At 40.0% G+C, this 24,535-nt stretch overlaps 1 protein-coding gene and 17 non-coding genes across 18 annotated transcripts in view; 10 read left to right on the top strand and 8 right to left on the bottom strand.

Annotated features, from left to right (window-relative positions):
• The window catches only part of LOC140557823 (uncharacterized), a 71,498-nt gene extending 64,688 nt beyond the window's left edge, over nt 1–6,810 (bottom strand). The window contains exon 1 of the mRNA XM_072682616.1: nt 6,763–6,810. Within this exon, the coding sequence (XP_072538717.1) occupies nt 6,763–6,810 (48 nt within the window). The remainder of the gene's footprint in view (nt 1–6,762) is intronic.
• Nucleotides 57–129, top strand: trnak-uuu (transfer RNA lysine (anticodon UUU)). Its single transcript has one exon. It is a non-coding gene; the product is annotated as a tRNA-Lys (tRNA).
• On the bottom strand, nt 1,175–1,246 carry trnaw-cca (transfer RNA tryptophan (anticodon CCA)). Its single transcript has one exon. It is a non-coding gene; the product is annotated as a tRNA-Trp (tRNA).
• On the top strand, nt 1,380–1,452 carry trnak-uuu (transfer RNA lysine (anticodon UUU)). Its single transcript has one exon. It is a non-coding gene; the product is annotated as a tRNA-Lys (tRNA).
• Nucleotides 2,498–2,569, bottom strand: trnaw-cca (transfer RNA tryptophan (anticodon CCA)). The gene has a single exon. It is a non-coding gene; the product is annotated as a tRNA-Trp (tRNA).
• Nucleotides 2,703–2,775, top strand: trnak-uuu (transfer RNA lysine (anticodon UUU)). The gene has a single exon. It is a non-coding gene; the product is annotated as a tRNA-Lys (tRNA).
• Nucleotides 4,024–4,096, top strand: trnak-uuu (transfer RNA lysine (anticodon UUU)). The gene has a single exon. It is a non-coding gene; the product is annotated as a tRNA-Lys (tRNA).
• Nucleotides 5,142–5,213, bottom strand: trnaw-cca (transfer RNA tryptophan (anticodon CCA)). Its single transcript has one exon. It is a non-coding gene; the product is annotated as a tRNA-Trp (tRNA).
• Nucleotides 5,347–5,419, top strand: trnak-uuu (transfer RNA lysine (anticodon UUU)). The gene has a single exon. It is a non-coding gene; the product is annotated as a tRNA-Lys (tRNA).
• trnak-uuu (transfer RNA lysine (anticodon UUU)) lies at nt 6,065–6,138 on the top strand. Its single transcript has one exon. It is a non-coding gene; the product is annotated as a tRNA-Lys (tRNA).
• A 5,907-nt stretch (nt 6,811–12,717) lies between the features above and the next one.
• On the bottom strand, nt 12,718–12,789 carry trnaw-cca (transfer RNA tryptophan (anticodon CCA)). The gene has a single exon. It is a non-coding gene; the product is annotated as a tRNA-Trp (tRNA).
• A 109-nt stretch (nt 12,790–12,898) lies between these two features.
• trnak-uuu (transfer RNA lysine (anticodon UUU)) lies at nt 12,899–12,971 on the top strand. Its single transcript has one exon. It is a non-coding gene; the product is annotated as a tRNA-Lys (tRNA).
• A 2,473-nt stretch (nt 12,972–15,444) lies between these two features.
• Nucleotides 15,445–15,516, bottom strand: trnaw-cca (transfer RNA tryptophan (anticodon CCA)). The gene has a single exon. It is a non-coding gene; the product is annotated as a tRNA-Trp (tRNA).
• Nucleotides 15,517–15,625: 109 nt separating this feature from the next.
• trnak-uuu (transfer RNA lysine (anticodon UUU)) lies at nt 15,626–15,698 on the top strand. The gene has a single exon. It is a non-coding gene; the product is annotated as a tRNA-Lys (tRNA).
• Nucleotides 15,699–17,282: 1,584 nt separating this feature from the next.
• On the bottom strand, nt 17,283–17,354 carry trnaw-cca (transfer RNA tryptophan (anticodon CCA)). Its single transcript has one exon. It is a non-coding gene; the product is annotated as a tRNA-Trp (tRNA).
• Nucleotides 17,355–17,489: 135 nt separating this feature from the next.
• On the top strand, nt 17,490–17,562 carry trnak-uuu (transfer RNA lysine (anticodon UUU)). The gene has a single exon. It is a non-coding gene; the product is annotated as a tRNA-Lys (tRNA).
• A 2,831-nt stretch (nt 17,563–20,393) lies between these two features.
• trnaw-cca (transfer RNA tryptophan (anticodon CCA)) lies at nt 20,394–20,465 on the bottom strand. Its single transcript has one exon. It is a non-coding gene; the product is annotated as a tRNA-Trp (tRNA).
• A 131-nt stretch (nt 20,466–20,596) lies between these two features.
• Nucleotides 20,597–20,669, top strand: trnak-uuu (transfer RNA lysine (anticodon UUU)). Its single transcript has one exon. It is a non-coding gene; the product is annotated as a tRNA-Lys (tRNA).
• The last annotated feature ends 3,866 nt before the right edge of the window (nt 20,670–24,535 follow it).

The raw sequence follows: 24,535 nt of genomic DNA on the forward strand, positions 1-24,535 counted from the left end.
TCCGCTTTCATCAGACATCGCAATCGTCAGATGGCCAAAACATCTCGACTGGCAGAGCCCGGATAGCTCAGTCGGTAGAGCATCAGACTTTTAATCTGAGGGTCCAGGGTTCAAGTCCCTGTTCGGGCGATGCTTTAGCTCCTTCCGACTCCCAGTGAAATCAAGCTACTAGAAGACGCATTAATTAGAGCACTCAGCGGGCAAACAATGCCTTTTAGCCTAATAATAAATAACTCAGTATCGTTGTGTCACATGACTAACATAAGACCTTAGTTGATCACCTCAACAAGTCAGCAAGTTTCTCCACAAAACTGCCATTTCACACAGAACCATGAGTAAACCATCTTCATCTCAGCCCTCCTGAAAACAAGCTCCAACCAGCATGAATTGTAAGTTGGTTTAAAGTGGTCTAGCTCTGTCTGACCAGCATTCCAGTCTTCAAAATTCAACTAATACTAGTCTGGTGTGCAGGTAACCATCAAAGGTCAACTTTCATTGCAGAATATAAAGAATAACAAACAAACAAACAAAACACAAAAAACAGCAACGCCGTACCATGCTGTGTTTTCAGCCAGCAACACAGATACTGAGTAGTGTCCTGAGAGTTGGGCTCGAGCTCGTTTTCTACAGCATGATCTTTTACTCTAGCACACTCTTCCTCAGCTCATCTCCTTCTTAATCTTCTTCTCTCTTTCTTTCGCTCGCTCGCACGCGCGCACTCTCACCCTCTCTGCCGTTTTTTCGCATTTAAGCACGCACTCCCTCCTTGCTCGCTGGCGCGTGCGCTTTCCGTCCATGCATGGTATAGGTCGCTGTATGGAGAGGCATGATCTGGAGTCCTTCCAGAAAACCTGATTTTTCCTACCAACATACTTCAGATAGCCGTAAGAAAATGACCCCCTAAAGACGCGTGAGGGTCTATAAATGTTTGTGATCCATCCCGAGATAAAGAACAGTGAGATTGAAAAATGTTAATATGTTATTGCAGCAGCAATAATGATATGTAGCTCGTTTATTCATTCATTTCTGTGACTTAATTTAGTTAGAATTTCTATAAAGAAATGATATAAAAATAGAAAAAGACAGATAAAGCCCACAAACAGATGACCCTCTGTGTCTGACATAAGCAGCAGAAGGACTGACGGTACAGCGTGGTTTACTGTAAATAAAGACGTGACCCCGACGTGATTTGAACACGCAACCTTCTGATCTGGAGTCAGACGCGCTACCGTTGCGCCACGAGGTCATTAGACGCCCACATTACTGTGTATGTGTGTGTTTGTCTGGTCAGAGCTCTCAGCAGCCTTCATTTCAGAGGCTATGTCCGCTTTCATCAGACATCGCAATCGTCAGATGGCCAAAACATCTCGACTGGCAGAGCCCGGATAGCTCAGTCGGTAGAGCATCAGACTTTTAATCTGAGGGTCCAGGGTTCAAGTCCCTGTTCGGGCGATGCTTTAGCTCCTTCCGACTCCCAGTGAAATCAAGCTACTAGAAGACGCATTAATTAGAGCACTCAGCGGGCAAACAATGCCTTTTAGCCTAATAATAAATAACTCAGTATCGTTGTGTCACATGACTAACATAAGACCTTAGTTGATCACCTCAACAAGTCAGCAAGTTTCTCCACAAAACTGCCATTTCACACAGAACCATAAGTAAACCATCTTCATCTCAGCCCTCCTGAAAACAAGCTCCAACCAGCATGAATTGTAAGTTGGTTTAAAGTGGTCTGGCTCTGTCTGACCAGCATTCCAGTCTTCAAAATTCAACTAATACTAGTCTGGTGTGCAGGTAACCATCAAAGGTCAACTTTCATTGCAGAATATAAAGAATAACAAACAAACAAACAAAACACAAAAAACAGCAACGCCGTACCATGCTGTGTTTTCAGCCAGCAACACAGATACTGAGTAGTGTCCTGAGAGTTGGGCTCGAGCTCGTTTTCTACAGCATGATCTTTTACTCTAGCACACTCTTCCTCAGCTCATCTTCTTCTTAATCTTCTTCTCTCTTTCTTTCGCTCGCTCGCACGCGCGCACTCTCACCCTCTCTGCCGTTTTTTCGCATTTAAGCACGCACTCCCTCCTTGCTCGCTGGCGCGTGCGCTTTCCGTCCATGCATGGTATAGGTCGCTGTATGGAGAGGCATGATCTGGAGTCCTTCCAGAAAACCTGATTTTTCCTACCAACATACTTCAGATAGCCGTAAGAAAATGACCCCCTAAAGACGCGTGAGGGTCTATAAATGTTTGTGATCCATCCCGAGATAAAGAACAGTGAGATTGAAAAATGTTAATATGTTATTGCAGCAGCAATAATGATATGTAGCTCGTTTATTCATTCATTTCTGTGACTTAATTTAGTTAGAATTTCTATAAAGAAATGATATAAAAATAGAAAAAGACAGATAAAGCCCACAAACAGATGACCCTCTGTGTCTGACATAAGCAGCAGAAGCACTGACGGTACAGCGTGGTTTACTGTAAATAAAGACGTGACCCCGACGTGATTTGAACACGCAACCTTCTGATCTGGAGTCAGACGCGCTACCGTTGCGCCACGAGGTCATTAGACGCCCACATTACTGTGTATGTGTGTGTTTGTCTGGTCAGAGCTCTCAGCAGCCTTCATTTCAGAGGCTATGTCCGCTTTCATCAGACATCGCAATCGTCAGATGGCCAAAACATCTCGACTGGCAGAGCCCGGATAGCTCAGTCGGTAGAGCATCAGACGTTTAATCTGAGGGTCCAGGGTTCAAGTCCCTGTTCGGGCGATGCTTTAGCTCCTTCCGACTCCCAGTGAAATCAAGCTACTAGAAGACGCATTAATTAGAGCACTCAGCGGGCAGACAACGCCTTTTAGCCTAATAATAAATAACTCAGTATCGTTGTGTCACATGACTAACATAAGACCTTAGTTGATCACCTCAACAAGTCAGCAAGTTTCTCCACAAAACTGCTATTTCACTCAGAACCATGAGTAAACCATCTTCATCTCAGCCCTCCTGAAAACAAGCTCCAACCAGCATGAATTGTAAGTTGGTTTAAAGTGGTCTGGCTCTGTCTGACCAGCATTCCAGTCTTCAAAATTCAACTAATACTAGTCTGGTGTGCAGGTAACCATCAAAGGTCAACTTTCATTGCAGAATATAAAGAATAACAAACAAACAAACAAAACAGAAAAAACAGCAACGCCGTACCATGCTGTGTTTTCAGCCAGCAACACAGATACTGAGTAGTGTCCTGAGAGTTGGGCTCGAGCTCGTTTTCTACAGCATGATCTTTTACTCTAGCACACTCTTCCTCAGCTCATCTTCTTCTTAATCTTCTTCTCTCTTTCTTCCGCTCGCTCGCACGCACGCACTCTCACCCTCTCTGCCGTTTTTTCGCATTTAAGTACGCACTCCCTCCTTGCTCGCTGGCGCGTGCGCTTTCCGTCCATGCATGGTATAGGTCGCTGTATGGTGAGGCATGATCTGGAGTCCTTCCAGAAAACCTGATTTTTCCTACCAACATACTTCAGATAGCCGTAAGAAAATTACCCCCTAAAGACGCGTGAGGGTCTATAAATGTTTGTGATCCATCCCGAGATAAAGAACAGTGAGATTGAAAAATGTTAATGTTATTGCAGCAGCAATAATGATATGTAGCTCGTTTATTCATTCATTTCTGTGACTTAATTTAGTTAGAATTTCTATAAAGAAATGATATAAAAATAGAAAAAGACAGATAAAGCCCACAAACAGATGACCCTCTGTGTCTGACATAAGCAGCAGAAGGACTGACGGTACAGCGTGGTTTACTGTAAATAAAGACGTGACCCCGACGTGATTTGAACACGCAACCTTCTGATCTGAAGTCAGACGCGCTACCGTTGCGCCACGAGGTCATTAGACGCCCACATTATTGTGTATGTGTGTGTTTGTCTGGTCAGAGCTCTCAGCAGCCTTCATTTCAGAGGCTATGTCCGCTTTCATCAGACATCGCAATCGTCAGATGGCCAAAACATCTCATTTGGTAGAGCCCGGATAGCTCAGTCGGTAGAGCATCAGACTTTTAATCTGAGGGTCCAGGGTTCAAGTCCCTGTTCGGGCGATGCTTTAGCTCCTTCGGTCTCCCAGTGAAATCAAGCTACTAAAAGACGCATGAATTAGAGAACCCAGCGGGCAGACAACGCCTTTTAGCCTAATAATAAATAACTCAGTATCGTTGTGTCACATGACTAACATAAGACCTTAGTTGATCACCTCAACAAGTCAGCAAGTTTCTCCACAAAACTGCCATTTCACACAGAACCATGAGTAAACCATCTTCATCTCAGCCCTCCTGAAAACAAGCTCCAACCAGCATGAATTGTAAGTTGGTTTAAAGTGGTCTGGCTCTGTCTGACCAGCATTCCAGTCTTCAAAATTCAACTAATACTAGTCTGGTGTGCAGGTAACCATCAAAGGTCAACTTTCATTGCAGAATATAAAGAATAACAAACAAACAAACAAAACACAAAAAACAGCAACGCCGTACCATGCTGTGTTTTCAGCCAGCAACACAGATACTGAGTAGTGTCCTGAGAGTTGGGCTCGAGCTCGTTTTCTACAGCATGATCTTTTACTCTAGCACACTCTTCCTCAGCTCATCTCCTTCTTAATTTTCTTCTCTCTTTCTTTCGCTCGCTCGCACGCGCGCACTCTCATCCTCTCTGCCGTTTTTTCGCATTTAAGCACGCACTCCCTCCTTGCTCGCTGGCGCGTGCGCTTTCCGTCCATGCATGGTATAGGTCGCTGTATGGAGAGGCATGATCTGGAGTCCTTCCAGAAAACCTGATTTTTCCTACCAACATACTTCAGATAGCCGTAAGAAAATGACCCCCTAAAGACGCGTGAGGGTCTATAAATGTTTGTGATCCATCCCGAGATAAAGAACAGTGAGATTGAAAAATGTTAATATGTTATTGCAGCAGCAATAATGATATGTAGCTCGTTTATTCATTCATTTCTGTGACTTAATTTAGTTAGAATTTCTATAAAGAAATGATATAAAAATAGAAAAAGACAGATAAAGCCCACAAACAGATGACCCTCTGTGTCTGACATAAGCAGCAGAAGGACTGACGGTACAGCGTGGTTTACTGTAAATAAAGACGTGACCCCGACGTGATTTGAACACGCAACCTTCTGATCTGGAGTCAGACGCGCTACCGTTACGCCACGAGGTCATTAGACGCCCACATTACTGTGTATGTGTGTGTTTGTCTGGTCAGAGCTCTCAGCAGCCTTCATTTCAGAGGCTATGTCCGCTTTCATCAGACATCGCAATCGTCAGATGGCCAAAACATCTCGATTGGCAGAGCCCGGATAGCTCAGTCGGTAGAGCATCAGACTTTTAATCTGAGGGTCCAGGGTTCAAGTCCCTGTTCGGGCGATGCTTTAGCTCCTTCCGACTCCCAGTGAAATCAAGTTACTAGAAAACGCATTAATTAGAGCACTCAGCGGGCAGACAACGCCTTTTAGCCTAATAATAAATAACTCAGTATCGTTTTGTCACATGACTAACATAAGACCTTAGTTGATCACCTCGACAAGTCAGCAAGTTTCTCCACAAAACTGCCATTTCACACAGAACCATGAGTAAACCATCTTCATCTTAGCCCTCCTGAAAACAAGCTCCAACCAGCATGAATTGTAAGTTGGTTTAAAGTGGTCTGGCTCTGTCTGACCAGCATTCCAGTCTTCAAAATTCAACTAATACTAGTCTGGTGTGCAGGTAACCATCAAAGGTCAACTTTCATTGCAGAATATAAAGAATAACAAACAAACAAACAAAACACAAAAAACAGCAATGCCGTACCATGCTGTGTTTTCAGCCAGCAACACAGATACTGAGTAGCGTCCTTCTGATCTGGAATCAGACGCGCTACCGTTGCGCCACAAGGTCATTAGACACCCCCGTTTCTGTGTATGTGTGTGTTTGTCTGATCAGAGCTCTCAGCAGCCTTCATTTCAGAGGCTATGTCCGCTTTCATCAGACATCGTAATCGTCAGATGGCCTAAATATATTGACTGACAGAGCCTGGATAGCTCAGTCGGTAGAGCATCAGACTTTTAATCTGAGGGTCCAGGGTTCAAGTTCCTGTTTGGCTGATGCTTTTGCTCCTTCTTACTAGGCTTTAGGGCGCTTAGGCGGGGAGTGATTCAGTTCTTCTCTCTACATACAAGTATATCTATGGAGGACGAGATCATTTCAGCTTAAATCTCAGATAAAGGTTTAGATTATTTAATGTAAATTCAGCTTAAAATCCAAGTGAATCCCAGTCAAATTAGCTTACTAGAGGACAGATGAATCTCAGCACCCAGCTGGCAAGCAATGCGTTTTTGCCCAGAAATAACTGGGTGTAATAGTATTGTTGCCAATATGGCAACTTTAGAGAAGAAGTAACTTTTTAGAGAAATAAATGGTCATTCTGGTGCAGTTCTATTTACCATGAATTTCTGACAAAATGTAAAGAAAAACAAACAAAACAGAGACACAAAACACACAGATTCACTGGAGACTATCTACATCGTTTCATGCTGTGTTGTTTTAACAGGGAGAGACTAAAATGTGAGAACAATATTGTGAGAAATCTCCTGTAAACACACTCAACTTGGGCTGCAGAGAAAACCAGCAAAAGTTTTCTCAGTGCACCAGCCAGCAGCACTGATACCGACTAGTGTCCTGAGAGTTGTGCTCGAGCTCGTTTTCTACAGCATGTCTTACTCTTGCACAGTCTTCCTCATCTTATCTTCATCTTCCTCTTCCTCTCTCACTCGCATGCGCGCACTTATGGGGCTCAAGCCCAGGATGATTGGTCAAAAACCCATTTTTTTTTTTTATTATTAACTTTAAAAATACCATCGTACATTTTCCTCACTGTCTCTGACTGGGCTGGCAAAATAAAAGCCTCGAACGTTTTGGGAAATTGTCGCCATCTAGTGGTCGGTCAAGAGAGTTGTGTTGGCAGGCATTCAGTCGGTCACCTTTGGCTGTTTCAAAAGGGTGAACTGCGATTTACTACGTTACCAAAATTTTACTTAATTTTACTATACTTCTGCTGAGGCTTTACCTAGAAATTTACAATGTGAGGGGATAAGAATAGTTTTTATGTTTTTATATATTTTTTTTTAAATCGCGGTTTATACTTTTGAATCACTGAAGCAAATATTAAGCACACGACAAAAAGAAAAGTATCACATAAAAAAGGCATGAAAATATTCAAAATTGTCGCTAAGTTGGACATTTTAATGGGTAGCACAACTCGACAGAACACCTGTTCTTTTTGGGTAGCTAGCTAAGGTAGCTAACTATGGAAATAAGATTTTTTAAAGAAATCAACCACAGCCCTCACCCACAGAAACCGATGTGTCAGGTGAGTCAGCAGTGAGGGAGGGACCTGTTCAGCATAATGAAACATTAGAGGTTCGCTCACTGGGACACTGGCTAACGTCAGAACCCCTGGACTAAAGCTCTGGTGAACGTTAGTGGAAGTTTACAGTCTACCACAACCTAATAAACTTTACAAAAGATAGTAGCTGTAGTTACTGTGTTACTGTGTTTGATTAACTTTATGTAATATTAAAATGCCCAAATCATTGCCTAAATGTAAATAATCATTCTGTTTATACACTCCTATTACCTGGTTAACATTACACATTAACAAGTGTAGCACCTCTGTAAAACCCTGCCAATATAGTTGTTGTGTAAATGTGAATACTTCAGTATATTTACATTTATGGCATTTAGCAGACACTCTTATCCAGAGCGACTTACAAGGTTACTGGTATTACAGAGGTGGGCCAACGTAGTGTTAGGAGTCTTGCCAAGGACTCTTATTGGTGTAGCGCAGCATAGTCACCTAGACCGGGAACCGAACCCTGAACTCCAACATGGTGTTGTTGTAACTCAATGGCAGGTGGTGGTGTTATCTGTTGCGCCACACCAACATATTTATTTAAAAACGGAATTGTGAAGCCTGCCATGTATACACTTGTATATGTATTTTGTCATGTAGTATTTTCAAGAAAACTCTAGGTACACTTCCTTGTACATTTTTTTGGCTCTGTTATTATCATAGAGAAGAACTTTGTAGTTCTATAATTACAGATTGTAGTTCTTCGGCTTCTCTACATACTTTATTACATATCTAATATATCTACATACATATATACGTATCTAATATGACCAGTGGAGCAGGACAAATGGATGTTCCAATGTTGCTGTATTGTCCATGTCCATGAAGAAGCAAGTGTAACAGCCAAAATAGATGTAAAAACAGCGGGTCTCCATAAGCTCCCTTGCATTCTTTGTTAACGAAGGGAGAAGTAGGACAGGATACGGAGGACAGAATCAGTGTCTCTACACAGCCTGTGGTTGAAAATCACAGGCTGTCTGAAATCCTGCCCTCTGATTAACTGTGATTTCCCTACACTCTGATTGACTGTTTAAATCCTGTAATTTGCCATTCAGTCTCTTGCCAGACCTCCACCGATCCAGAGTCAGACCTGACAGAGCCCTTCCAACTTATTTGAAATTTGCTTGGATTGTCTGTCGCTACTAAATATTTAAGAAGAATTGTATCCTTTTATAGGATAAATGTTTGTGATCTAACACAAAACAAAGAACAGTGAGACTGAAAAATGGTGATGTTTTTATTACAGTTGCAACAATGATATGTGGCTCGAATTTTTTTATTTATAATTTCTATAAAATTAAATTATGATAAAAAGAGAGAGAAAACCCACAAACAGATGACCCTCTGTGACTGATATAAGCAGCAAAACGGCAGTCTTAATGTTATCAACTTGTTAAGACATGACGTTTATATATGTTTCTCTTTTTTATTTTACAACGTAGCTACTATCTGATCTAACTCTTCAGGGACTGTGACGTCAGAGTTATGCTGACATGGACGATGACGGCTCCCAGAATCCGTTTCAATCCTAAACACGTTTGGGTTCAAACCTCGTCTCCTAGGTGAAGGAAGCAGGAATAGAACTTTGGTGAGTTCCACAGAATTCCAGCGTTTCCAACGGGACCATATTCCACCAGTCGTTTACCGACTTTCACCAGAGACAGACGCTCACTGCTTCACTCGGAGTCGATTCTTCACTCGGAGTCGATACTTCACCCTGAGACACACTTCCCATTTTACTATGGTTTTCTCTCTGCGGCCAGTGGTTCATTTCACTGGTATCACAACTGCAGCTGTAATATCTGCCCATCTCCTCCACAGGTGGCTGGAGCGGCGGCAGCAGCGGACCCGGCCAGTTGACTCTGCCCTCCAAGCGGACCACTTCGAGGGTCAGTAGCTAGCTAACTAACTTACAATGACATCTAGCTTTGCTGTGTGGAGCTGTGCAGTAGTGGAGTAAATGGATATGTTAGCATTAGCTAATCGCTGTGTGCTTGTTTTGTGGACAGTGTAGTAAGATTCGCGAGCTAGTGTAATGACTCCTGTCGACCGGTTAGCGGCGCTGCTACCTTCTGTAGCTAGCTAACTTGGTTTTCTGTGTAATTTGGCCTATAGACACACATACAGCTGCTCCAACCCTTAGCTTACACTAACATGTATGTTTGGTGTTTTATGCTCCAGTTTGTTCGATTATGGTGTGTTTTAGTGAATGCTAGGCTTTTAGCCACTTTGCGTGCCCTTTTGTTGTCATGGAAACGCGACGGCTTCCGCTCCCATATCTGTATTATTCTTGAACAAGGTCTCATTGTTCATTAGGTTTAGCTTTGACCTGATCTGCTCATATTTACACATTGTTTACAGTTCTGTAAGCTAGATCCTCAATCCTAATTATTAATATGATTAATCTAACGATAATGTTCTAAAATGACCACAGAGCTCCAGGAGTCAGCGGCCCCATCGACCCCTGACTGCAGCTGTGAGGTAAAGTGAAAGTACATTCGTACATTTAGGAATAATTGAGAAATGAGTTACAGGAATATAATTCAGATTATAAAGTAGCTCTTTTGTTCTCGTTCTCACAACAATCACATTTTCCTTCCTAGGAGGTCGTTCTGCTGTGGTGTGGACCCCTTGTCACGTACCAGGTAAGATTCTGCGCTCTCTGTTTCTGTGTAAACATCTCTGGTTCTTCACTTCCTCAAGTCGTTGTATTCAGCGGAGCTATGCCAGTGTTTCTTAAAGTCGTCATTCTATCTTCACTATGGTCCAACAGGACACCTGCGAGGATGTCCAGAACGCCCACAGGATGTACGCGTACACCTTCACCCAGATGTTCTCCAATGGAGAAAAGGTTTTGCGTTTTTTACAGTGAAGATTTTAATTGTATCTGGGAGGTTTTCTCGGTGGAACATCACAATTCATGATCCCGTTATCCATGTTCACAGCAGGTGGAGGTGACGCTCCAGCAGAAGTCTGTGTACGCCGGACTGGAGAGTCACCAACCAGTAGCTCACCAACCAGTGCTTCAACCTGTTTCCGGAGGTAAGGTTATAGAGAAGAATGTTAAATCTGTCAGTCTATCAGGTTATTGATTATATGTGATCATATTTCTGATAAACCTGTAAATGATCTGAGGCTAAACAGCAAATCTGTCTACAAATCAAACTGTCATAACTTTTATGGACTTTTTTCTTTATAGGTGACCCAGCTGCCCCCTCAGTACTTTGGCACTGTAAAGGTTGTGGCCTGCATTAAGGTAAAGCCAAGACCAGGTTGAATATCGGAGCATTTCACCAACATTGAGTAGCTTCTAAACATTCTGAGAGACTGAGAAAACTGTCTCTGCTCTTTCAGTGCTTTGGACACAAGATCTGTATGGTGAGCGTCCACATCAGCACCGAATCCAGCATCACCGCAGTGCTGCACACACAGAGCCTCGTAAGAGTTTCCTCAAAATTCACTTTCAGTTTCACTGAGTAATCAAATGTTCTGACCATTCAGATTTCCTTTAGCTCATCTGAAGAGCTGAAGAGTGTTTATTCATCGGTTCTCTGTGTGCTCTTTACAGCAAACGAAGGTGTCCAGGACCTTCAAAGGAGTGACCATAGAAGAGGACGGGTGTTTTCGTTCATCTGAATCCAGTGACACCCACATCTTGGAGACTCCTCTGATTGCCCAGCCAGTGGCCAGACCAGTCGGACCACCACCAGGGTTCCACTGAAGTCCTCCTTTTCCCAGTATCCTTTTTGTATCCTTTTTCTCTTTCAGATGTAGTTAAAAAAGTAATTGAAATGTAAAAGTTTAGTCAGTTATTAAGTTTTAAGTTTCACTTTTAATTGAACATAATACTAATAATATTATATTATATTATATTATTACACTATTGCATTCTTTATCATGATTAATAATAAAACAATTTATTATAATTATATTATCGTATCTTATCTTAGAGATAAGGGGAGGAGGGGTTGAGGTTCGGTAATAAAATTATCATAATAGTAATAAAAATAAAAACTTTATTTTTAAGGTTATCGTGTACAGACCAAATATGCAAATATCTTTTTACAGCAGCATTTTAAATTGTTGGCAAAACAATAGTCAAAAGAATTAAATAAAACAATGATGAGGTTGAATTTTAGACACTATTATATGGTCATGGGGATACAGTTGTTGGGAGATTGAATATTGTGTTGTAATGAATTAATCAGCACATCATTGTGAACAAAATCAGAGGTCTTTATAGTTCGACTGACCTCCTGAATAAACAAAGACAGACCTTTTAACTCTACGAGCAGAAGCATTCAGCATAGACAGAGTTCAGTATATAATAACACCTTTACAACTAACAAACTACAAATAAATAAAACTCAGATTTAAACATCTTAATTAAAATGCTTTCACCCTTAAGAATCCTAAATGGCTCATACTGCATTACCCACAATGCACTGTAACAGTCTACCTGTGTGAGGTTATGTTCTCTATAGGAAACTGGGAGGAAACAAGATTAACAAGACAAGTCAAGACAGTGAACGATTTCAACAGTGTGTTTATAGTATCAAATAAAATGTTGATAAAGCCAACGTCTTGTCTGTCTCTCATTTCTCAGTGTGCTCTACATGATGTCTTTGTATAATAGAATTTATTACATTTGTTAAATAAATATTTGATTAAATGGGTCTAAAGTGGGTTCTGACCCACTATTTTCTGAACATGCCACAGGTACAATAGGACACATTTAAACGCCAGTGTGGGTTATGATCATTTACTGTTACACTTGTAGATTTATTATTAAGAAGAATTGCTTTTCTATGCTAAATGTTTGTAATCTAACCTGAGATAAAGAACAGTGAGATTGAAAAATATTGATATTTTTATTACATTTACATTTAAGGCATTTAGCAGACACTCTTATCCAGAGCGAATTACAAAAGTGCTTTACTGTCTACTCAGAAAATACCCTTAGCTAGTTTGTATAGACTCAGAGCCTCTTAAGCCTAGATACTACTAACCACAAAAGTCAACATGGAGACCATAATACTTGACACTACATTTCACCCAGGTACTCTCAGGTGTCCAAGGTGTACAGAGTTGGTTTTTTTAAGATATGGACAACTCATATGGATATGGACAGATATGGATGGTACATGACCTGAGAATAAAATTCAATTGTAATAAAAAGAGAGGGATCAAGCCCAAAAATCCTTAAACTCTCTGACTGACATAAGCAGCGAAAGGGCTGATGGGACAGCACGGCTGGCAGTAAATAAAGACGTGACCCCGACGTGATTTGAACACGCAACCTTCTGATCTGGAGTCAGACGCGCTACCGTTGCGCCACGAGGTCGTCTGAACACGTCTTATGCGTGTGTGTGGTCAGAACTCTTAGCTCACGTCAGAGACACTTACGGCTCACCAACTGTCCATCAGGTGGCAGTAAAACTTGGCCCTACAGAGCCCGGATAGCTCAGTCGGTAGAGCATCAGACTTTTAATCTGAGGGTCCAGGGTTCAAGTCCCTGTTCGGGCGTTGCTTTAGCTCCTTCTTACTAGGCTTTAAATACTTCATTACATGCTGTGTTGTTTTAGCAGGGAGAGACTAAAATGTGAGAACAATATTGGTAGAAATCTCCTGTAAACACACTTAACTTGGGCTGCAGAGAAAGCCAGCAGAAGTTCCCTCAGTGCACCAGCCAGCAGCACTGATACCGACTAGTGTCCTGAGAGTTGTGCTCGAGCTCGTTTTCTACAGTATGATCTCTTACTCTCGCGCACTCTTCCTCAGCTCATCTTCCTCTCTCTCTCTCTCTCTCTCTCTCTCGCTCAAGCCCAGGATGGTTGGTCGAAAGCCCTGAATGTTTTCTTATTATTATTATTATTATTATTATTATTATTAACTTTAAAAATACCATCGTACATTTTCCTCAGTGTCTCTGACTGGACCGGCAAAATAAAAGCCCCGAACGTTTTGGGAAATTATCGCCATCTAGACATGATCACGTGACATGATTATAGCATTTGATTAACTGTATGTAATACTAAAATGCCAAAATTGCCTAAATGTAAATAATCATTCTGTTTATACACTCCTATTACCTGGTTAACATTACACATTAACAAGTGTAGCACCTTTGTAAAACCCTGCCAATACACTGAAAATATAGTGGTTGTGTAAATGTGAATACTTTATTATATATTTGTTTAAAAACAGAATTGTGAAGGCTGCCATGTATACACTTGTATATGAATTTTGTCAATTAATATTTTCAAGAAAACTCTAGGTACACCTCCTTGTACATTTTATTGGTTCTGTTATTATCATAGAGGAGAACTTTGTAGTGGGGAGGAGAGGTTGAGGGCATGAAGGTCGGTAATAAAATTATCATAATAGTAATACAAATAATAATATTACATTATCCTATTTCACTATTTTTACAGTCTTATTTTATTACCGTAATGTTAAAATATCCCCCAGTGATTGTGACTGTAGTGGTAAGGATTATTATTTTTAATAATAATTGTAATAATAATGATAATACTGTAAATTTATTTACATAATTAATAATTACTGTACATTTATTTTATTGTAACGTTAAAGTAGTCCCACAAACACTTTATGATCATTAACATTAACAAAATGTACACATCACTCCTTATGCATGCAGTACTTCAGTACAATATAACATATAGGAGCTCATAATACCATCAGATATCAGTCCAGACTTCAGGTTATCGTGTACAGACCAAATATGCAAATATCTTTTTACTGCAGCATTTTAAATTATTGGCAAAACAATAATCAAAAGAGTTAAATAAAACAATGATGAGGTTGAATCTTAGACATTATTATATGGTCATGGGGAGACAGTTGTGGGGAAATTGAATATTGTGTTGTAATGAATTAAAAATCAGCACATCATTGTGAACAAAATCAGAGGTCTTTATAGTTCGACTGACCTCCTGAATAAACAAAGACAGACCTTTTAACTCTACGAGCAGAAGTATTCAGCATAGAGTTCAGTATATAATTTTATCATATTTCAATATAGAGTGTTTTTACAACACCTTTACAACGAACAAACTACAAATAAATAAAACTCAGATTTAAACATCTTAATTAAAATGCTTTCACCCTTAAGAATCCTAAATGGCTCATACTGCATTACCCACAATGCACTGTAACAGTCTACCTGTGTGAGGTTATGTTCTCTATAGGAAACTGGGAGGAAACAAGATTAACAAGACAAGTCAAGACAGTGAACGATTTCAACAGTGTGTTTATAGTATCAAATAAAATGTTGATAAAGCCAACGTCTTGTCTGTCTCTCATTTCTCAGTGTGCTCTACATGATGTCTTTGTATAATAGAATTCATTACATTTGTTAAATAAATATTTGATTAAATGGGTCTAAAGTGGGTTCTGACCCACTATTTTCTGAACATGCCACAGGTACAATAGGACACATTTAAACGCCAGTGTGGGTTATGATCATTTACTGTTACACTTGTAGATTTATTATTAAGAAGAATTGCTTTTCTATGCTAAATGTTTGTAATCTAACCTGAGATAAAGAACAGTGAGATTGAAAAATATTGATATTTTTATTACATTTACATTTAAGGCATTTAGCAGACACTCTTATCCAGAGCGAATTACAAAAGTGCTTTACTGTCTACTCAGAAAATGCCCTTAGCTAGTTTGTATAGACTCAGAGCCTCTTAAGCCTAGATACTACTAACCACAAAAGTCAACATGGAGACCATAATACTTGACACTACATTTCACCCAGGTACTCTCAGGTGTCCAAGGTGTACAGAGTTGGTTTTTTAAAGATATGGACAACTCATATGGATATGGACAGATATGGACGGTACATGACCTGAGAATAAAATTCAATTGTAATAAAAAGAGAGGGATCAAGCCCAAAAATCCTTAAACTCTCTGACTGACATAAGCAGCGAAAGGGCTGATGGGACAGCACGGCAGGCAGTAAATAAAGACGTGACCCCGACGTGATTTGAACACGCAACCTTCTGATCTGGAGTCAGACGCGCTACCGTTGCGCCACGAGGTCGTCTGAACACGTCTTATGCGTGTGTTTGGTCAGAACTCTTAGCTCACGTCAGAGACACTTACGGCTCACCAACTGTCCATCAGGTGGCAGTAAAACCAGGCTCTACAGAGCCCGGATAGCTCAGTCGGTAGAGCATCAGACTTTTAATCTGAGGGTCCAGGGTTCAAGTCCCTGTTCGGGCGTTGCTTTAGCTCCTTCTTACTAGGCTTTAAATACTTAATTACATGCTGTGTTGTTTTAGCAGGGAGAGACTAAAATGTGAGAACAATATTGGTAGAAATCTCCTGTAAACACACTTAACTTGGGCTGCAGAGAAAGCCAGCAGAAGTTCCCTCAGTGCACCAGCCAGCAGCACTGATACCGACTAGTGTCCTGAGAGTTGTGCTCGAGCTCGTTTTCTACAGCATGATCTCTTACTCTCGCGCACTCTTCCTCAGCTCATCTTCCTCTCTCTCTCTCGCTCAAACCCAGGATGGTTGGTCAAAAGCCCCGAATGTTTTTTTATTATTAACTTTAAAAATACCATCGTACATTTCCCTCACTGTCTCTGACTGGGCTGGCAAAATAAAAGCCTCGAACGTTTTGGGAAATTGTCGCCATCTAGTGGTCGGTCAAGAGAGTTGTGTTGGCAGGCATTCAGTCGGTCACCTTTGGCTGTTTCAAAAGTGTGAACTGCGATTTACTACGTTACCAAAATTTTACTTAATTTTACTATACTTCTGCTGAGGCTTTACCTAGAAATTTACACTGTGAGGGGATAAGAATAGTTTTTATGTTTTTATATTTTTTTTATTTAAATCACGGTTTATACTTTTGAATCACTGAAGCAAATATTAACAGTAAGATCAGATTGTATGAAGCACACGACAAAAAGAAAAGTATCACATAAAAACGCATGAAAATATTCAAAATTGTCGCTAGGTTGGACATTTCGATGGGTAGCACAACTCGACAGAACACCTGTTCTTTTTGGGTAGCTAGCTAAGGTAGCTAACTATGGAAATAAGATTTTTTAAAGAAATCAACCACAGCCCTCACCCACAGAAACCGATGTGTCAGGTGAGTCAGCAGTGAGGGAGGGACCTGTTCAGCATAATGAAACATTAGAGGTTCGCTCACTGGGACACTGGCTAACGTCAGAACCCCTGGACTAAAGCTCTGGTGAACGTTAGTGGAAGTTTACAGTCTACCACAACCTAATAAACTTTACAAAAGATAGTAGCTGTAGTTACTGTGTTACTGTGTTTGATTAACTTTATGTAATATTAAAATGCCCAAATCATTGCCTAAATGTAAATAATCATTATGTTTATAACATTAACAGTTAACTATATACTAAGTGTAGCACCTCCAGATACACCAGAATTCCAGTCTCTTGCCAGACCTCCACCGATCCAGAGTCAGACCTGACAGAGCCCCTCCGACTTATTTGAAATTTGCTTGGATTGTCTGTCGCTACTAAATATTTAATAAAATATTTAAGAAGAATTGTATCCTTTTATAGGATAAATGTTTGTGATCTAACACAAAATAAAGAACAGTGAGACTGAAAAATGTTGAAAAATGTTTTTATTACAGTTGCAACAATGATATGTGGCTCGTTCATTCATTTATTTTTACGAATTTATTTATTTATAATTTCTATAAAATTAAAAAATTACAATGAAAAGAGAGACAGATAAAGCCCACAAACAGACGACCCTCTGTGTCTGACATAAGCAGCAGAAGGACTGACGGTACAGCGTGGTTTACTGTAAATAAAGACGTGACCCCGACGTGATTTGAACACGCAACCTTCTGATCTGGAGTCAGACGCGCTACCGTTGCGCCACGAGGTCATTAGACACCCTCAGCCCTGTGTGTGTATGTGTGTGTTTGTGTGGTCAGAGCTCTCAGCCGAACTAACGAGAGACGCTCACAATTTCCCAACAAGTTTTTGTCCATCAGGTGGCAGTAAAACGACGCATCACAGAGCCCGGATAGCTCAGTCGGTAGAGCATCAGACTTTTAATCTGAGGGTCCAGGGTTCAAGTCCCTGTTCGGGCGATGCTTTAGCTCCTTCTTATTAGGCTCTAGAGCACTTTGTCGGATAGTGATTCAGCTCTTCTGACTACATACAAGCATATCTATAGAGCACGAGATCATCTGAGCTCAAATCCAGATAAAGGTTTAGATTATTTAATGTCGGATCTGCTTAAAATCTATGTGACTTCTTAAAATCCAGTGAAAGTTAATAGAGCACAGATAAATCTGAGGACCCAGCTTGCGATGCGTTTTAGTAAAGTAATAAAAAAGTCATATCATATCATATCATAAATCATATATACTAATATAAGACCTTTATTTCTCTCCAAAATTACCATTTCACACAGAACCATGAGTAAAACATCGTCCTCTCAGCCCTGCTGAAAAAAGCTCCAATCAGCATGAATTTTAAGATGGGTTAAACTGGACTGGTGGTGGTTGAGCAGCATTATCCATGTTGAAAACACAGCTAATGCTGATCTGGCGTGTAGATAATTAATAGTATAACTTCCATTGCATGTGATTAGCATAAACATATATATCATTTTTTATATATATATATATATATATATCATTGTGACATAAACTCTCGTATCTCCAAAATGGCAACTTTCAAAGATCTGTATGGTGAGCGTCCACATCAGCACCGAATCCAGCATCACTGCAGTGCTGCACACACAGAGCCTCGTAAGAGTTTCCTCAAAATTCACTTTCAGTTTCACTGAGTAATCAAATGTTCTGACCATTCAGATTTCCTTTAGCTCATCTGAAGAGCTGAAGAGTGTTTATTCATCGGTTCTCTGTGTGCTCTTTACAGCAAACGAAGGTGTCCAGGACCTTCAAAGGAGTGACCATAGAAGAGGACGGGTGTTTTCGTTCATCTGAATCCAGTGACACCCACATCTTGGAGACTCCTCTGATTGCCCAGCCAGTGGCCAGACCAGTCTGACCACCACCAGGGTTCCACTGAAGTCCTCCTTTTCCCAGTATCCTTTTTGTATCCTTTTTCTCTTTCAGATGTAGTTAAAAAAGTAGTTGAAATGTAAAAGTTTAGTCAGTTATTAAGTTTAGAGTTTGACTTTTAATTGAACATAATACTAATAACATTACATTATATTATATTATTACACTATTGCATTCTTTATCATGATTAATAATAAAACAATTTATTATAATTATATTATCGTATATTATCTTAGAGATAAGGGGAGGAGGGGTTGAGGTTCGGTAATAAAATGATCATAATAGTAATAAAAATAATAATATTAAATGATCACATTTGACTATTTTTATGGTGTTATTTTATTACCGTAATGTTAAAATATCCCCCAGTGATTGTGAGTGTAGTGGTAAGGATTATTCTTTTAAATAATAATTGTAATAATAATGATAATACTGTAAACAACATTACATTATTATACATTTATTTTAGTGTAATGTTAAATTAGTTCCACATAGACTTTATGATCATTAATGTTAACAAAATGTACTCATCACTTAGTACTTCAGTACAATATATCATATAGGAGCCCATAAAACCATCAGATATCAGTCCAGACTTCAGGTTATCATGTACAGACCAAATATGCAAATATCTTTTTACTGCAGCATTTTAAATTATTGGCAAAACAATAGTCAAAAGAGTTATAATAAAGTTATAAATAAAACAATGATGAGGTTGAATTTTAGACACTATTATATGGTAATGGGGATACAGTTGTGGGGAGATTGAATATTGTGTTGTAATGAATTAAAAATCAGCACATCATTGTGAACAAAATCAGAGGTCTTTATAGTTCGACTGACCTCCTGAATAAACAAAGACAGACCTTTTAACTCTACGAGCAGAAGTATTCAGCATAGAGTTCAGTATATAATTTGATCATATTTCAATATAGAGTGTTATTACAACACCTTTACAACGAACAAACTACAAATAAATAAAACTCAGATTTAAACATCTTAATTAAAATGCTTTCACCCTTAAGAATCCTAAATGGCTCATACTGCATTACCCACAATGCACTGTAACAGTCTACCTGTGTGAGGTTATGTTCTCTATAGGAAACTGGGAGGAAACATGATTAACAAGACAAGTCAAGACAGTGAACGATTTCAACAGTGTGTTTATAGTATCAAATAAAATGTTGATAAAGCCAACGTCTTGTCTGTCTCTCATTTCTCAGTGTGCTCTACATGATTTCTTTGTATAATAGAATTTATTTCATTTGTTAAATAAATATTTGATTAAATGGGTCTAAAGTGGGTTCTGACCCACTATTTTCTGAACATGCCACAGGTACAATAGGACACATTTAAACGCCAGTGTGGGTTATGATCATTTACTGTTACACTTGTAGATTTATTATTAAGAAGAATTGCTTTTCTATGCTAAATGTTTGTAATCTAACCTGAGATAAAGAACAGTGAGATTGAAAAATATTGATATTTCTATTACATTTACATTTAAGGCATTTAGCAGACGCTCTTATCCAGAGCGAATTACAAAAGTGCTTTACTGTCTACTCAGAAAATACCCTTAGCTAGTTTGTATAGACTCAGAGCCTCTTAAGCCTAGATACTACTATCCACAAAAGTCAACATGGAGACCATAATACTTGACACTACATTTCACCCAGGTACTCTCAGGTGTCCAAGGTGTACAGAGTTGGTTTTTTTAAGATATGGACAACTCATATGGATATGGACAGATATGGATGGTACATGACCTGAGAATAAAATTCAATTGTAATAAAAAGAGATGTATCAAGCCCAAAAATCCTTAAACTCTATGACTGACATGAGCAGCGAAAGGGCTGATGGGACAGCACGGCTGGCAGTAAATAAAGACGTGACCCCGACGTGATTTGAACACGCAACCTTCTGATCTGGAGTCAGACGCGCTACCGTTGCGCCACGAGGTCATTAGACACCCTCAGCCCTGTGTATGTGTGTGTTTGTGTGGTCAGAGCTCTCAGCCGAACTAACGAGAGACTCTCACAATTTCCCAACAAGTTTTTGTCCATCAGGTGGCAGTAAAACGACGCATCACAGAGCCCGGATAGCTCAGTCGGTAGAGCATCAGACTTTTAATCTGAGGGTCCAGGGTTCAAGTCCCTGTTCGGGCGATGCTTTAGCTCCTTCTTATTAGGCTCTAGAGCACTTTGTCGGATAGTGATTCAGCTCTTCTGACTACATACAAGCATATCTATAGAGCACGAGATCATCTGAGCTCAAATCCAGATAAAGGTTTAGATTATTTAATGTCGGATCTGTTTAAAATCTATGTGACTACTTAAAATCCAGTGAAATGAAGTTAAAAGAGCACAGATAAATCTGAGGACCCAGCTTGCGATGCGTTTTAGTACAGTAATAAAAAAAAGTCATATCATATCATAAATCATATATACTAATATAAGACCTTTATTTCTCTCCAAAATTACCATTTCACACAGAACCATGAGTAAACCATCGTCCTCTCAGCCCTGCTGAAAAAAGCTCCAACCAGCATGAATTTTAAGATGGGTTATACTGGACTGGTGGTGGTTGAGCAGCATTATCCATGTTGAAAACACAGCTAATGCTGATCTGGCGTGCAGATAATTAATAGTTTAACTTCCATTGCATGTGATTAGCATAAACATATTTATATACATAATGATATATATATATATATATATATATATATATATCATTGTGACATAAACTCGTATCTCCAAAATGGCAACTTGGCAGAATATGTATGTGTATATATGTATATGTAGCAGTATTGTAATATTATATTAAAGTATATTGTAATAATAATATTTTGACACAATGTATTAAAAAAAATACCAAATTTATGTAATGTAATGTAAAAAATTGCAGCTAGCTCCATCGCTTCACGCTGGTCAGTCGCTAAATGCTGCAGAAATGTATACAGGAATCTGTGAAATCCACCCTTTAAATAAACTCAACCCCAGGTTTGGTTTGTACTCAACATTTCCACAGATAGCAACGTGGGTAAATTTGCCAGCTGTGCTGTCCTGTATTACAGGGATGTTCGCGTAATCGTCAAAATATAAAAGAGCAGACTGTGGCTGTTCGCCTCTGCTGGCTCCATGTCTACCTGTGCTGTGTCCAACACGATAACTGCGCATGCGCCGAATGTGAGAAGCCGAAAATGGAGGCTCTCCACCGGGCTGTGTGCTGCTCTGGCTGGCTGTGTGCTGGAAGAGCTTCCCTTTAGTCAAGAAATGCAGTTTCAATGCATGTTTCTAAAGTAAGTCATGAGTCGTTTTTTCTTAATTTGGGTGTGTTGAGAGCCTTGTGTGTGTGTGTGTGTGTTTAAAAAATATACCACAATTTACTGTCGTTGTTGGGTATCGTTAGTGCACACAGCCCCTAACAAGGTCGTGCTGGTAAAGGCAGCCCATCAAATAACGTTCAAAGTATTGGCGAGCTTAGCTGGGTCACTAGCTAGAGAAATGGGCTACATTGTCGTAGTGTCCACCAGCTTTATAGAAGCTAACCTAGTTCATGTGGTTATGTCTTTGTCTGTGTTTTGGAATCAGACTTTAAAGAGGCTACTGGAGCCTCACAGACCAGACAGATCCTCCTGTCAGTAGGTAGCTAGCACTAGATGTTCATGTATTTAATTAACATGTAGTTAATTGACAATGCAATTTTGGAGCTTTGCACTGTTCCACAAGATGCACTGACACCTGTGGAGCTGTGTCCTGTTACACTGACACCTGTGGAACTGTGCACTGTTACACTGACACCTGTGGAACTGTGCACTGTTACACTGACACCTGTGGAACTGTGCACTGTTACACTGACACCTGTGGAGCTTGTGTCCTGTGTGATTTGTGGTTGTCCTTTAGGCTTGTCCGTACACTAGAGGAGGCATGGTTATGGCAGGCGCTTTCCCCTTTAACTCAGCTTCAGCTCTCAGATTAGGACTTAATATTTCAACCTTCTGTCTCCAGTTAAACCCATTAAGTACATGGTAAAGATCTGACAAGACAAGGCAGGAAGTCACTGCTAAGGGCAGCTTAGTTGTGCAGTTTTTACATGGATTAACTTTAAACTATGCTTTGGCATTGGTGATAGTCTTAGTGGTTTGATGTGTCAGCGCACAGATACCACATTGATGCTAATTTCCTCTCTTTTCCTATTTACCAGATGAATATGTCCTTCGCCAGTCTGTCCAAAGGGAAAAAAGGTGGTGTATTCACCTCTGGGTGTGTTGACAGCTGGAGGAGCCAGTCCAGCACTGATGCTACACCAGTCGATGAACGCCTCAAACCTGGAGCTACACCCACCATCTTATCCCTGCAGCCACAATGGCTTGCCGTCCTCTCTGGACTATGCCAGGTGAGCTTACTTGATTCTAATGGTTCTGTCGGGAACAACATTGTTAAAATTAGTGACGGCCTTTTGACACTGTCTCTGTGCTTTAATAGTACCCCGCATGGCTATCAGGTGTACAAATAGATGTGATCAGCCTGCCACAGTATTGAATAATTGGCTTTCCGCAAACTGTCACACACAGAGGAGGAGATGAGCTTTAGAGTTGTTTATATGTAGACAAAATAATGGTAACGCCTCATGAATAAGCACTTCAACTTCAGTGTACCCTCTGAATCACACTGTCTAATGTTGATTATTAGTTGGCAATACAGGTCAGCAAAATACTTTAAATGTAATGGATCCATAACAGATTGATGGCCTAGGCCATATTAAAGGATGACATGTGGGACAAACTCTATAGATGGCACCAGTGCGATGCTACACTCTTTAAAAAGGGGTTCCTCAAGGGTTTTTATAATTGCTGTATGTTTGTTTATCATCACCCAAAGAACTAGAGCCATTTTCTTTTGACAAGTGCTCCCGCATCCCCTTATACCACTTCAGGATAATGGGAAAGTACTGCAAGAAGGATTGGAGTGTTTTTCAAAAGCAGGTGCTTAGTGAGGCCTATGCAAATAATTGCATTTCTCTCTTGTTTCTTAGATTGAGGTCGTGGATGGTCCAGATGAGTCGGGAGAGATGTTCACTAGTCCAGGGAAGCTCACTGAGAGCCGTACCGCAACCCGGAGGCTACATGGGCTGTTAATAATTCCTTCTGACCTCGGCTACATTGCTAATGCCAGGTAACACAGACATTAAATCAGCTCTGCTCAATGCTCAAAGCAAGAAGGGCATGTACATACATATACATTATTGTGATGTTGGCCCTTGCAGTACTAAAAGTTGCAGAAGGCTCTAACAAATCCCAGAATTTGTGTTGTGTGCTGTGAGTGTCCTGAGCAACCTCAGGCATTCCACATAGGTTTCTGTGATTGTTGTGATTAATCAACATGGACACATGACCAAACTAACAATTTTGGTCAGAAAAAAGCAGGTCTGTTTTAATAATGCTACATCAGTGTTAAAAAGAAATCTAGTATTCAGTCATATGATATTGGTGTGTAACCACATCTATATGTTGCTAAGTACTAGAGGGACACTAACAGCTGCAACCAAATCCATTCAAAACCATCCAAGTCTGATTCTGATATATATGCGTATATACACACACTTGTACATCACCAGCATGTCATTATGTGACTTTACAAGTACCGGCTATCATTATTTCCACATCAGACACCTTCTCCTCCAAGAAATTACTTAGGATTTAAATGGTTTGGTTGTAAAGGGTTTTTGGACCACACAGTCCATAGTTTACGTAGTAAGTTATTATTAGAACTTGAATTCTCCGCCGTTGGCTAGCTAGTTATTTGGAAAAGGCAACTTGGACAACCCTTGTTCTTTCAGTGGTTCTTGTCTATGATGGGAAAACTGCTGTTTGTGTATATGTTGTATTCATATTGTGAATGTATATGTATACCTTCTCTTCATTGGTAACTGCTGTATTCACAGTCTTATCCCCCAGACTTATCCCCACTGCACACATTGAGTATGAAGTGCTGTGTCTGCACTGCACTGTCCTGTATGTTCACTGTGTTTA

This window comes from Salminus brasiliensis, chromosome 6 (genome assembly GCF_030463535.1).
Source record: "Salminus brasiliensis chromosome 6, fSalBra1.hap2, whole genome shotgun sequence".
NCBI lineage: Eukaryota > Metazoa > Chordata > Actinopteri > Characiformes > Bryconidae > Salminus > Salminus brasiliensis.